General features: G+C 43.2%; 1 protein-coding gene across 1 annotated transcript in view; it reads left to right on the top strand.

The window, feature by feature from the left end:
* Positions 1 to 13,881, top strand: part of Lrrc1 (leucine rich repeat containing 1) — a 110,272-nt gene that overhangs the window by 89,265 nt on the left and 7,126 nt on the right. Inside the window, exons 9-12 of the mRNA XM_050124493.1 lie at positions 1,740 to 1,858; positions 3,111 to 3,194; positions 10,275 to 10,390; positions 11,240 to 11,270. Coding sequence (XP_049980450.1) covers positions 1,740 to 1,858; positions 3,111 to 3,194; positions 10,275 to 10,390; positions 11,240 to 11,270 — 350 coding nt within the window. The remainder of the gene's footprint in view (positions 1 to 1,739; positions 1,859 to 3,110; positions 3,195 to 10,274; positions 10,391 to 11,239; positions 11,271 to 13,881) is intronic.

The following is a 13,881-nucleotide window of genomic DNA, read 5'->3' as shown; positions in this document are numbered from 1 at the left end:
GCTTGGCCTGTTGCTTAAGTGTCTTTCTAGCTAGCTCTTATATCTTAAATTAACCCATTCATATTATTTTATATTTTACAATGAGGCTCATGGCCTACCAGCAAGGTTCCAACTGGCGGCTCCATGGCTTCTTCCTGATTCTGCCTTCTTTCTTCCAGCATTCAGTTTAGTTTTCCCACCTAGCTCTACTCTGCTTTATCACAGGCCAAAGCAGTTTCTTTATTTATTAACCTAAAAAAGCAGCACATGTACAGAAGGACCTCCCCACATCACCTCTTGCTTTTTCCTTTTTTTCTCCTTCCTTTCTTCCTTCCTTCCCTTTTTTCTTCCCTCCCTTCCTCCCTCCCTCCTTCCTTCTTTCCTTTCTTTCACTTTTTTTGACACAGAGTTCCCCTATGTAGCCTTGGCTGTCCTGGAACTTGCTCTGTAGACAAAGCTGGGCTTAAACTCACAGAGCTCCTCCTGCCTTTGCCTTCCAATTTCTGGGATTAAAGGCCTGCACCGCCCAACCTTACCCGCTCCATTTCCTTTCTTATAAAGGAGTTTAGATCAGGGTGAGAAATTAGTATAGAATGTGATGGAACAAGTGTTGTTATTTAAGCTGTGAAAAATGTTCTTTCTCATTATTCAAGGGCCTGAGCTTGTTTTTCTTTAAATAGGGGTTTTCATAATGTTTTCCTTGTATGCATTGCTGATCCTGTAAGAAAGAGAAATGTCTGTTGATGTGCTTTTTTGGTTGTTCAGAAATTTTGAAAGCAGAACCAAATCAATGTGTGTTTATTTGTTTTACACAACTGTTTAAAACGCTAATTTTTAGATATGTGCTAATCATTATTTTATATATAATGCACAGAGCTAGAGAGAGGGGTGGGGAGGGGAAGAGGGAGAAAGAGTACACGCAGGGACTGGTAGCTCTGTGGGGATCCACTGGGGACTTAGTACCTTACTGATTATGATACACAGAGAGCGAAGGAGTGGCCAGTCCTCCCTTGCCCCATGCCTCTGCCCAAGGCTGTAGAGTTCTTCCTTCACTTCTCCTTCCCCAGCTTCATGTTTCTCTCTGTGTGGAGGTGATCTTCTCATTTAATGCGACGGTGTCCGTGCTAGGATCTCGTAATAACAGACAGTGGCGATAATGAAGGGTACCTTCACTGCTTGTTTCCCTGACTTCAGCTGGAAGGAAGAATTCGAATGACTTAGGTTTACTTTTTGTCCCTGGGGACTCGGAGGTGGCCATTCGACTCATTCTTCTTTCTCCTTGTCCTGTGGGTGTCTGTCAAGACTTCCTGTTGAGAAGCTCTGGAGTTTCTACCTTTTTCTGCGTGCACAGCTACTCCTGCGAGGGTCTTCACAGAGTCACTGGGTTCTCCTGACAAGTCAGCTCTTCCAGCCATGGGGCAGGGTCAGACGCGCTTCTCTCGAATCCTCTCTTACAAATGCATCGGTAGCTGTTTGTCCTTCATGAAATTCTCTGGCTTTCACAGTCTTTTTAGTTAGCTCTTTCAAATAATTTGTTTCTAATTACTGACTTTCTGATGTGCCGAACAAATTGCTCTTCGCACTCAACCTTCAGTGATCTAAATGAGAGTGGTACAGTTTGAGTTTGAAAAGCTGGTTGAAGAGAAAATAAGTAATTATTTAAAACAAAAAAGAACAGCAGCTAGGAAAAAAAAAAAAAACAACCAAGTGGTGATTAGGCAAAGAATCACAACTAATGAGTTTTAATGACACTTTTGTAGGAAAACTAAAGAAACTGTCAATCTTGAAGCTCGATCAGAACAGACTCACACAGTTGCCTGAAGCAGTTGGGGATTGTGAAAACCTCACGGAATTGGTTCTTACAGAAAACCGTCTCCTGGTGAGTGCCTGGTGCGGGGATGGGTTCTCTGCCATAGGAAGGTGTGGCCTGAAGACCAGCTTGCTCCACACCCAGAGCCTTGCACTGCACTTCCTCCTCAGCCTGCCTGTGCCTGGCTGTGTCCTGGGTGTGTTAGGGCACCGGGAGGAATGGGAAGGGTCTGGGGGATGGATGCTTAGACTGCTGTGTTCTGAGATGGAGGATGGCATCTGAAAACTTTGAACAAGCCCGCTGCCATCTCTACCCTAAAATCAAGGACTGAAGGCAGCTGCCCAGACCAGACTCCCTCTTTGACCAAGCTTCCTCTCGCCACCAGGGTAAAGAGTGCACGCACGAGGATGGGTCAGCATGGTGGCAGCCGGTCTCTGCTGTCTGCCCCTCCTGCCCTTCCCTTTGTTTCCTAGGTCAGGCCCACTGTTGGTTGCCTTCTCCTCTACTGTGGTTGTCTTGTCCGTGCTTTGTTAAGAGGCGACTGCCTGGCGCTCTCTCTGCTCTCTTCTTTGGCCACTCTTCTTCATAGCCCACATTTCCTCCTCGCCCTCCTCTTTCTTCTCCTTGTTCATGCGTTACTAAGTGAAGTAGTATCCTCTGGGTACAGTGAGAGACAGCCTACGAAGAGCAAAGTCTTAGACGCATTGGGTCCCTGCAGTGTCCTTCTGCAGATGGCCTTCCTCTGGCAGGCGTACAGAAGTTCCCAGATCGTCTAGTCTTAGCGGAGCTTTAGGCTTACAAATAGAAGCCATACTGGTTACAACTCTAGTCCCCCTCAGATTCTGTGTGGTGTTGGAGAGCCTCGGGAGCCTGCCTGCTGTTGTAGGGCTCTGCTGTGCATGCCAGGCCTGCTTACCTCTCTTGACACCCAGGTGGGTCTTTCTGCGCCCCTGGCCTCACAGCAGCTGTGTGACCTTCTAGCTTCCACACGTCAAAGCCACCGTCCACCTGTGGGTGTCTGGTGTGCTGGAAGGACACACATAAACCCTGAGAGTGCAGATACACACTTGTTGAATGGAAGAATATTACTGCCCCATCTCCACCTTTGATTTAATTTCTTTCAAACGTACTATTATATCAACAGAACTTAGAATATGTCATTGTATTTCCCCAGGTGACCATTAAAGACATCTGATATTCATCTAACATTTTCTTTTGATACTCTTGTTAAAAAAAAAAGTCCTTGTAAATAATTGCTTCTTCTGTTGACTTATGTTTTAAAAATTGTGATAAGTTAATAACAAATGTATTATTTCAACAGACTTTACCTAAGAGCATTGGAAAACTTAAGAAGTTGAGCAACTTGAATGCAGACAGAAATAAACTGGTGTCTTTACCAAAAGAGGTACGTGCTGCTAAAGAAATAACATGGTAATAATTGTTATACATAAGGGATCAAAAATGTTCATTAGTGGTGTTTTTTCATCTTTAAAAGACGTGTGGTGCATTTTGACATGAACTTGGCCAGAGGAGTGCATCCAAGAATGCCTGTCAGTTGCATGACAGAGACTTGAGAAAGGTACATTGACAGGATTTTAAACAGAAAAGAGAGAGAGATTGATGTTTTGATAAAGAGAATGACTATGACAGAAGTAGATAATTTGGGAACTTGACAGAGAATATGGGTGATTTGGGGTTTAACTGCTGCATTTAACCATAAACCATTATCATGCTTATAAAAGTGGACCATTAGGCAACCCTGTTTCTTGGAAGAGATTCAGTTCCTGTTAATGTCTAGGCTGGGAATCCTTTACAAAGGCAGGAGGCTGCCTTCTCCACCACTGACCCCACCCCTCTCCACTCCCCGTCTCTCTTCCTCCTCTCCCACTGGTGAAAAGAGACAACAGCTTTCTGTTGTGGCAAGTGACTCGGCTTCTTCAGAGGCTTCTAGGTCTACCAGAGGAGGTGGAAATGCAGAGAGAACGCACAGTGAAGGGGAGCATGGAGGTGTCTAGTGTCCTTTTGGAAGGCTTATTGTTCACTGTGTTCTGGGAACTGGGGGCACTGTACTGGAAAGAGTAAAACTGATCTTGCCTTTTTGTTCTTAATATTCGTCACATAGCCAAAAGCTGAGTTTATAGTCTTTTCCTGTCCCTTTATCGCGTAGCTGTTGCTGAAGACTTCCTGTTGGTTGGGTCCTCGTAGAAAAAGCCTCTTCCCTCCACATTGTCATTGGCCAACTTAGCTTTGTTCAAATTTCTCTGCTCTGACCCTTCACCGTCTGTCTTGGAATAATTTCAAAGTTGGTATCTAACGATCTAGAACTTGAAGGTCACTTAACAGGGTGTGCGGGCTGCTTCTTTCCCTTCTCAGCTTGGTCCTCTGCTCACAGTGCCCAGTCTCTCCTGGGTCAGTTGAATAACCTCCCTGAGTGGAAGCAAGAGGAAAGAGATTAAAACCATGGCACACTTATAATCAGACATACCCTTGATATGAGCCATCACATCTAAGCGAAACCATCTCCAACTGAATGACTCAAATCTACATCGCAGCCAAATTTGGGACAACTAAGATTCTGCTAATCAAAACATTTTGCTTCTAATCTGTAAGCAGTAAACCAAAACACAGCTGATACTGTGAACACTGATTTTCCCGCTTGTGGAATAGCACTTGTGCATGGGGAATGGATTGGATGCAGAGTCAGCACAAGGAGATTTGACACTTTTTTTCTTAGTGCCCAGTATGGCCTGTGGTGCCTCTGTGTGGCTCCACTCGCTCAGTCTTTGAAGTCGTGCTGGTCTCCTCAGTTCATAGTAGAGAAACTGAGGGCAGCCTGTCTTTAGCTCCTAAGATGGCGCTCCCAGTCTCTAATCCCTGTGACTGGACTGTAAACACAGGGCAACACAAGGGGCTCAGATTCAGCTCGGCCTTTTCATGTGTCCTGAAGATTGTACAGAACCTTGATTCGGTAAAGAAAGGTCAAGTGACCTTTGGTCTGGGCATGCTAGAAAATCGGTATAGCAGAGGGACAAATGCCAAGGAGAGCACTTTGAAGTTTAATAACAACATTCTCCCGTCATCTCTGGATGGCTCTTGAATTCTTTTTTTTCCAGGGAGACATTTTAGGGGAAAAAAAATCTTACAAATTTATTATTATGAAACAGCTACTGTCATTTTAACAGTGAGCTGTCTTTGATATTTTTAAAAATTGAGTGTCCAGCAGTGTTTTGCTTATAGCCTACTGCAAAACTCTTCTTACCTTTAAAGCATTTGCGCCGTCACGTTCTCTGTTTTCTGGAAAACTGTGATTGATTTCCTGGCATTAGAGTTGGATAAGTGGATAAAACATACTTTTTTTTCTTCAGTGTCTTGATAAAGCAGAAACGTTTTGATTTTCAGGAGTGAGATATTTCTAGATTACTTTCAGCCCTAACCTCACACACCCAAATCCCAGGATAAAAAACTCATTAAGTATATGTCTCTGGCTCTGCCATGGATCTCAGTTTGGTACCCATCAGAAAGAGTATGACTGCTTGTCTCATTGGGACTGATCAACTAAACCACAAAGTGTGTCCCCATCACATGTCAGTCACAGTGTGTACACTTCGTGTGGCCTGCCCTGTGAGGTCTGTGTGTGAACACCAGCTTTATCTCCTTGCTTGACACCACTTGGTCAACTCTTACACTTTCTTGGGGTCTTTCCATTGAAAAATGTGTTACCTTTTTTTCTTGATCAATTAAGGTGCATATATGGCATCTCTAAGCTAAGACAGGAAGTTAGCAATTTTTATGTCCCAAGTCCATAGTTGTCTAATTGCTGTTGGTTGCTGCATCTGTAGTTTTTCCGACACTGTGTCTCTGTCATTGTAGTTGATGGTATTGCATATCGTCAGTCTCACGGCACAGCTCCTTGCTCCAGCCGCATGGATTTCCGTCTACTTTCCCAAATGACCGAGGGGAAGGTGTTTGTCTGTTGGGATCACAGTAGAGGATTCTGTTTGTGTTTTGTGGTGTCATTGTAGTGAACATTTGGAAGTCAATGAATGTCTCTTGTTTTCTTAATTGTTAGCTGCTTGGAATTTTAGAAAAGTCAGGTAAACTTGTCATCTTGTAAGTATTGTTCTGACTACAGTTACATCTCTAACTCCCGTTTTGCTTCATTAGTGCATGAATATTCAAACTGGCTGACTGCGCTGTGTGTTCATCGTTGTAAACTATGGACATTTTCTCTCTAAATAAATGTAATAACTGCATGGCCTGGACTCTATTGATAATGTGTTTCTCACATTTGTTCAGATTATTATTTCACAAAAGAATGCTTTTCGGTGACTTACATTGTAAGTTATTCAGAGATTCTGAAAGGCATCTTTTGCTGCCTCATCCCCTTCTCTGCATTGTACTGTCGGCATGATCCTAGCTGTGGTGCAAAGGCTCATCCGGACACATCTGCGGCACTCGGCATGCTTCTGAGCGCCCAGCCACTGGTGTGTTTTCTTTCACGCTGTTGCTTAAGTTTACGTACTTCCGGGAAAGGGGAGAAGTTAAGGGGATGAAAGTGTGGGAGTGTGGTTTGTAGATAGGCAGGGAGCCCGTGTGTGACCGTGGGGCTGATGAAAGAAGGCAGTGCCTTCAGTAGTCCCCAGCCAAATGCTTCCTTGAAACACCTTCTGGCTAAAAAACAACTTGAGCATATGGCCAAGTTATATATATATATATATATATATATATATAATTTAGGCACTGTAAATAATCCCTGTAAATATTCTGGTATTCAGAAATTAGATTATTTATTTCACAGATAGCTTTAAATTTGTTTTGTTCTAAGTTGTCCTTGCATTTTAAAATTATTGATAATATAAATAAAATATAATATACAACCTATACATACTAGAATAAGGTACAGGTGACCATGAGATCTGAAAACTGTGAATGCATTCCTAAATTTGAAACAAGAAATAATCAAGAAAGAGTTAACAGGGCTCAAGAGACGGTCCAGTCAATAAAGTGCCTGCCACACAAGTACGAGGACCTGAGTTCAGTCCCTGGAGGTTCTTGTAAGAAAAAACGATGCCTGAAACCCCAGCCCTGGGAGACGAAGACTGTGGGTCCCTGAGGCTTCCTGGTCCGCTCGCTTAGCCTAACGAGGGGGATCCAGGCAAGCGAGAAACGGTGTATCTACAAAATAGGAGATGGGACTTGAGAAAGGAGGAAGGTTACCCCCCGAGCTCCAGATGCTCATTAGATTCACAGGAATGCAAGCACAAAACAGTTGGTGACTGTGGTGGTTTTGTCTACCTGAAAGATTCCTTGTCTGAAAGGGGATAAAAACTATTTAGGTAGGAAGACATTCAATTCAAATGAAAAAAATCTTAACTATTATCAGAAAGTTCTTCATGTTGCTGAGCAAACGATGTGTCTGTCATGGTAAAGTAAACAAAACCAAAAACAAGTGGTACCCAGAATGGGAGAGCACTGGGAAAATTTGCTCCATTGGTTTTCACAGACGTGTGAAGACATTTTAATCTATCAGAATTATAAGATTTTAAGTGAAACACCAAATGTTGACAAATACTGCAGGCAAGTACCTATTTTTGTATAAGTATCAATCGCTAGGGCTGTCATGGGAGAGACTGTTGATATTAAAGACATACCTTTTGTTCTTCTGTTTCTAGAAATTACATTTGTGAGGTAAAGACAAATCAGTATCACCATGACCAGATGATTAAACTAGTGCTTGGGAGAAGCAAAGAAGTGTTGGAATTTACCAGCAACATCAACCTTGGATGTTTATTAAATAATTTGTTATATAAACAGTGAGGGAAATATTGTGTGACCAGTAAGATCCTTGAGAAATATTATGGCATTAGAACATGTTCTTATGTTCTATACGCTAAAGATCATAGTGTCTTGTTATATATGTGGTCTAATAATTTGAGGAATTCCCAGACCATATCATTCTGAAAATGTTCATGAGATGGGGAACATTTGTATAATATAGCACAGGCTCTGGAAAGGACTCTAAAATTTTGTATATTTGTTCAGCTTGTAGTTCAGGCCAGATTTTGTTTTCTTGTAAGTTTTCCTTTTTGCTAGTAAAATGTGAGTTCTATTCTGCTACCAGCATTGACAGGGCAATACTGAGAAAGCAGTCTGCTAGTTGCAGGCAGCCGTTTGCAAAGTGGAATGCAAGCAGCATGGGTGGCTGCCGTAGGCTTCCTCACTGGATCATCAGTCTGGTTAGCACCTCCATGTCGCTCTGTAAGAATCCACCCTTTTCTCAACCTGTGGGCTGCAACCCCATGGCTCTGTCGAACGGCCCTTCACGGGGGTCGCCTAAGACAATCAGAAAGTAAAGATATTTACATTATGATTCATAACAATGGCAACATGATAGTTATGAAGTAGCAACAAAAATAATTTTATGGTTGGGGGTGGTCCTGGCAGCCTGAGAAGCTGTGTTAAAGGGTCACAGTATTAGGAAGGTTAAGAACCACTGCTTTAAAGGTTTCCATGGTGATCTCCAGGCCCTTCCTAGGCCAACTCAATGGCAGACAGTTAAATATAGGATCATTTTGAATTAACATAGACACAGAAGGGCTAAACTTGGGTTTCCTGCAACATTCTGTAGTTTCTAGAGACTCCAAATCCAAACCCTTGTATTCTTGGAAGGTGTTATTAGTGGTTTAAGGGAGGTTTAAAATACCAGCTTCCTACATAACTGGTAATAGGTTATTTAAACAGTGACTCTGCTTCCCAGAACTGCTAAGTGATAGTAGACATTTGATCCTGTTGACCGCCAGGGAACCTTCAGATTCTGCCCATGAAACCAAAAGTGAGATCAAAGTACAAACAAATGATTCGGTTAGCATGATAGTGGGCTCATGTCACCCCTTCGCGGGTTTTTATATAAAAGATTATTGGGATATATAGTCAGGTAGTTTGTAAGATGTCCAGGGGAGCACACTCGTGTTTGGCAGGTGCATGAGCGATGGAGGGAGGGTAGGTAAGAATGGAGCTCCTTTTGTCAAGTATTCTAGCTATTTGTATCCATGTACAAATAAGCAGTAATCTCGTCTAGTGGCCTTAAGGATTTTCAAGAGCCATTTTGTCCTGTTAGAGTTCATGATTATGAAAGAAATTTAGATGACAGTTTATCATAATGACCAGAGGTCCAGCCAGTTTGAATTAATGGTAAGGATTTTAAAAACAGAAAGAAAAATGGTGTTTCTATAAGAAGTAATGGTGAAAAATACAGTGAATAAACTAACTTTACTGGGACAGAAAACTTGAATTCTGAAACCTGAAAGGGGCAGCCTATTGGGGTGCTCTCTGTGTGATGTTTTATAATATTAGTATTTCACATCTGTTTTGGTTGAACTTTGCAGTTAAATAAAGTAATTGGATATCCTGATATTTTTAGAAGAAGAAATAAAAGGATAATGTAAGAAATTAACTATGTAGCAATTTTGTAAAGACATATTATGCTCCTAGGGTGCTACATACATGTATTTAGTATACACGTAAGAGAAACAGGGCAGGATATATATTCAGACAGCCTTGAGGAGTCATGACTCTTGCTCCAGTGAGAGGCCTAGGGTATCCTTTCCTGTGTGTCCGGAGACATCAATGGGTCCCTTCATGAGCTTCTTCTGCTCCGTATGGCAAAGGCCAGAAGAATGCAGGGCTTTGTGGAGTCCTGGAGAAGGTCGTGTCTGAGACCAAGTTATTTTTTCCTTCCCTTTGGTTCAGCTTTTCCAACTCAAAAATCCATGGCCGGTTTGTCCAGCAAAGTCTTGAATTAGTGTCTTGAAGACTACACTAGGAAGTTCAGCTACCCTGGAACAGACTTGGATGTGGACTCAGCTATCAGTGTAATGTGATTGTTAACAGCAAACCATGACTGAAACATATGTATCTAACTACCAGTATTTGCTGAGATGTTACTGGTTTTGCATTCCTCAAGGGAAAGTGATTTTTGCCAGATTATTTTATGAGCAACCAAAGCTATCAAAATCTATTTAGAGACAATTCATGTATAATCTATCAGGTTCCTCCCTTCCGTTCTGAACCCTGGAATATTGAAAACACTGGAGTTATAGGGCAGGTGTTGACCTGTGTGTATTGGTGTCAGCACTACCTCTGGCCCAGTATTTTGAAGTACAATTGTTTAATTCCCTTATAACTAGATAATACTTCCTGGACCTTTGTAGTTTAGTTAGCATTTTACCAGTGCAGCTGCATTAGATATCAGCAATGAAAAGTAATATTTTTTCAGAACAACAGTTTGAACTGTACTAAGCGTTTTCTTTATTCGATTTAGAATGTGTTCAACATTTTGTATAATTATATATGCTCATCAGTGAAATTTAAAATCATATGGCCTATTTTCTATTTTATGCATCTTTTTCATGCTGTTGGCAAAATATCCTGCCCCACCCCTCCTCAAAATGGAGAAAAGAGCAGATGTTTTTCTTTCCCACTGTAGATTGGCGGGTGCTGCAATCTGACGGTGTTCTGCGTGCGGGACAACAGACTGACTCGAATACCTGCAGAGGTGTCACAGGCCATGGAACTTCACGTCCTAGATGTGGCAGGGAACAGGTAAGAGGGCTTTGCTGGAGAGAAACTGATATGTAGCCCCACTCTTTGCTGTGTATCTCTTTGTGTGGCCTGGCCACATCTCAGGAGCAGTATACTGCTTAACTGAAGAACCAGAGGGTTGAAGAATTCTTGATGGGGACCCAACTACTAGAGCTCAGCCTGAACTTAGGCTGCTTCAGAGCAGTGTGTTTCCTAGGTAATAATACATCTGAAAGACTAGACAGTGGACTAGAGACTTTGCCTCAGTTTCTCTAGCTGCTTTCATTAGTCACAGTGAGTCTTAGAGATTCTTTGTCTGCAAAATCAGCTTGAATCAGTTTGATTTTTTTTTCTGGGGTGGGGCAGAGTTTTAGGATGTTGAAGATAGGCTTGGGCCATCCTCCTGCCCCAGCCTTGCAGGAAGGCTCAGGCCAGAGTCATGTACTACCACACCTGGCAGAATTTTAAGCATGGGTCTTGCTATTCAGTTCCAGTCATTTTCAACCTCCTGAATTTGTAAATAAAGTTGTGCATGTAGGGGCATGCTTATCAGGAGAGGCTCCATAATGTCAGAAGATCCAAGGGACTCAGAATCCAAACTGCAGTTCAAAGCAAATGGTGTCCCTATGACACGGCCACGCTGTTCTGCACATTCCCAGCTCCCCATTGTGCCCAGATTTTGTGGCTTAGGATGCCGCCCGCTTTTCAAGCATTCTGAGTTTGTTGCAACACTCCAGATGGCACATGCACCTTCTACCTGGGCCTGCACGAGCTGGCCTTTCTAGTTGGGACCCCCTTCTCTGACTCTGCCCTTACTCCTCATCACCCACTTTTTTTTCTCTTGGGGTTTCCCTTTGGATCTTCCTGAAGAGCTTCCCCCTGCAGTGATGCCTGTGGGCACGTATGCCTGTATCTCTTCGGAACTTGATGCCATCTTAAGGTGGGGTCTGCCTCAGTGTCACCAAATCCCTTTTCCCATCACAGCATCTAGCACATGGCGGGCGACTGGTAAATACTAGACTGAATACACATGCTAATAGCTTTGCAGAAGAATGAGCAGCATGGTGTTGCAAGGCGTGTTATAATCGCTTTTGAATGTGATAGGGATAGATACGCAGTAATGTGTTGGAGACGGCTGATTTTACTTGGTAAAAGCCTGCAGGGTAGAGAGTGCTGGGGACTGACTCCCACGTACTGATTAGCTGATCGCCAGGTCAGGCACAAGGCAGCAGAGCAGGACTCTTCATTCTTTGCATTGGACCCCAGACAGCTGGGCCAAATAAGCTCTAATTGGAGGAGAGCTATGGCCTCGGGATGCTCACCTTTTTAAGGGCTGATCCTCTGGTGAAATCTTGGTAGACTGAGACCATTAAAAGGTGCCTGGAAACTCAGGATTGATTTGGACTGAATGTCAATTTCTGCTAGCTGCTCACTGGAGCCTTTGTGGCTGGGAAGTACTCTTCCTCCCAACTTCCTTTCTGTAGTTCAGGAAACTCAGGAACTCTGGACAGTCCCTGGTCCTGGCCACACTGGGAAGCATGACTTTACATTCCTAATTCTTGAGAGGAAATATGAGCCTGGCTGCTAAAACTGTCTGCTATGAGTAGGGAATCATTCTAGTTCTCAGAAGAAAGGAAAGTTAAATTTTTTATTACGCTTGGATTGGGGTGGAGACGTTCATTTAAGAGGTTGAGGTACATAGTCGTCATCTGAGTCAGTTCAATGTGCCATTTTGTCTTTCCATATATATAAATTCATAACTAAATTCTCAGCCTTTAAAAATGTTTAATCACTACTTGTTTTAAAATTTCAGAATTGAAACTGGTAATAATATTGGCGTGTCAGTGTTGAAACTTGCAGAAATGTCGGCCATGGGAGTTGACGGACGGTGCAGCGTCTGGCTCCCCTCTCAGACATACAGTAGCGACGCTTGCCAGCGGGACTGCCTGCCCCTGCGCAGGAACTTGCTTGAGTAGGCCTGATAGGATGTACTACCGCAAGGGTGACTCTAGAGTACCATGTGAGAACTAGGAAGCCCTCTGTGGCAGTGCCGGGAAGTGTCCTATATCATCAGCTTCTCTGGGACCCAGGACAGAATTTCTTAACTCTTAATAAAGTCTCTGCCCTGAAATACTCACGAGGAACACACAGTAGGGCACCTGGAGCTCTTGCTTCACTGTCACTAGTACACTGGGAACAGTGTCTGTCATTAGGGCAGTAGGTTAGACTTTTGAGTTTTGTGTTGTGTGTATTTATATTTTATTACATGTATAATCAAACCATTTAAATCTTTTAAAACTGGAATATTTAGTCATCAAAATAAGATTTTTTTTCTGCATTCAGATGATGATGCACCATACCGAGTGAAAAAAACAAGTATTCAATGGTATTGCACTCAAGTTTGGTTTTCCTGTTTTTTAAAAACAAAACCAGAACTGAACTACAGCACACTATTGATAGTAGCTCCCTGTCAGTAGAGGATGGTGGAGACTTGCGAGTACATGGGCTTGCCATTTGAGAGATTTGCTAATTTTTTTTTCCCAAATGCTCTTGTCTGACATTTTATACACTTCAGATATTTTTTTTTTGAAAACTGTTAAAAGTAGGAAATCCTACTTGGAAGCAAGAGATGAGATGTTAAAGTATAACGGTGCTCAACCATTGGTTAATGCTGCATTACCAGTAGGCACGCTGAGTTCTTAGATGCCTTTGACAAAGCGTGGAAGGCCTCTCGAGGCTGGGTTGGTCACAGCTGGCTCTGCTCCCTTCCCAGACCATCAGGTAAAACAGTATAAACAGTAAACAGCAGCTTCTGATTTCTTGGGGTGCGGAGCTGACTAGAGAGCAGAGAGATCAGCACAAGTGAGACCGTGGCCTCTTGCGCTGATTCTGTGATTCGCTGGCACAGAGAAGGCGCCAAATGAAGTTTCAAAGCGTGCTTGCTCCTCTGGGAAGCTCAAGTACATTGATTCCGTTTCCTGCCGGCTGGTTTTCCTGAACAACCAGAGAGTGGGTGTGGCTGCAGGTGAGGGGGCCACAGCGAGCCCCAAGAGGCTGCATGGTCTGGCCAGCAGGATGTGTGTGCAGACCGTGTAGACTGTGTAGGCACAGGCGCACTGCAGGTAACACCTCTGCGTCCAGAACCCCCGGGGACGGGCTGGGGTTCGGCGTAGACTTGCTCAGCAGCACCCGCGCTGGAGCTGGCTGGCACTTGGGCATTCCCAGTGTTTCAGACAGCTCGTTACTGTGAGTTGCAGTACCATTACAAGGTCTGCTGCTGTGGAATCTAGTCATTTATTTCAGCTTTTATCACCCATTTGGCATCCTTGCAAGCTGTTATTTGTTGGTGATATTTTTAGCCTCTCGTTTGCCTTTGCCAGTGCTCACTGGGAAGCTGGTGACGGCTCCGAGGCATGGGGAAGCAGACAGTCTGTTTCGTGCCAGTTCTCAAGGCTTGTTTTTTTTTTTTTTTTTTTTTTTTTTTTTTTTTTTTTTTTTTTTTTTTTTTTTTT

Source organism: Alexandromys fortis, unplaced genomic scaffold, assembly GCF_014885135.2.
Source record: "Alexandromys fortis isolate MF-2015 unplaced genomic scaffold, M_Fortis_MF-2015_v1.1 scaffold_22, whole genome shotgun sequence".
Classification (NCBI taxonomy): Eukaryota; Metazoa; Chordata; class Mammalia; order Rodentia; family Cricetidae; genus Alexandromys; species Alexandromys fortis.
The sequence above is the reverse complement of the archived record's forward strand: the minus strand, read 5'-3'. Positions and strand labels throughout refer to the sequence as shown.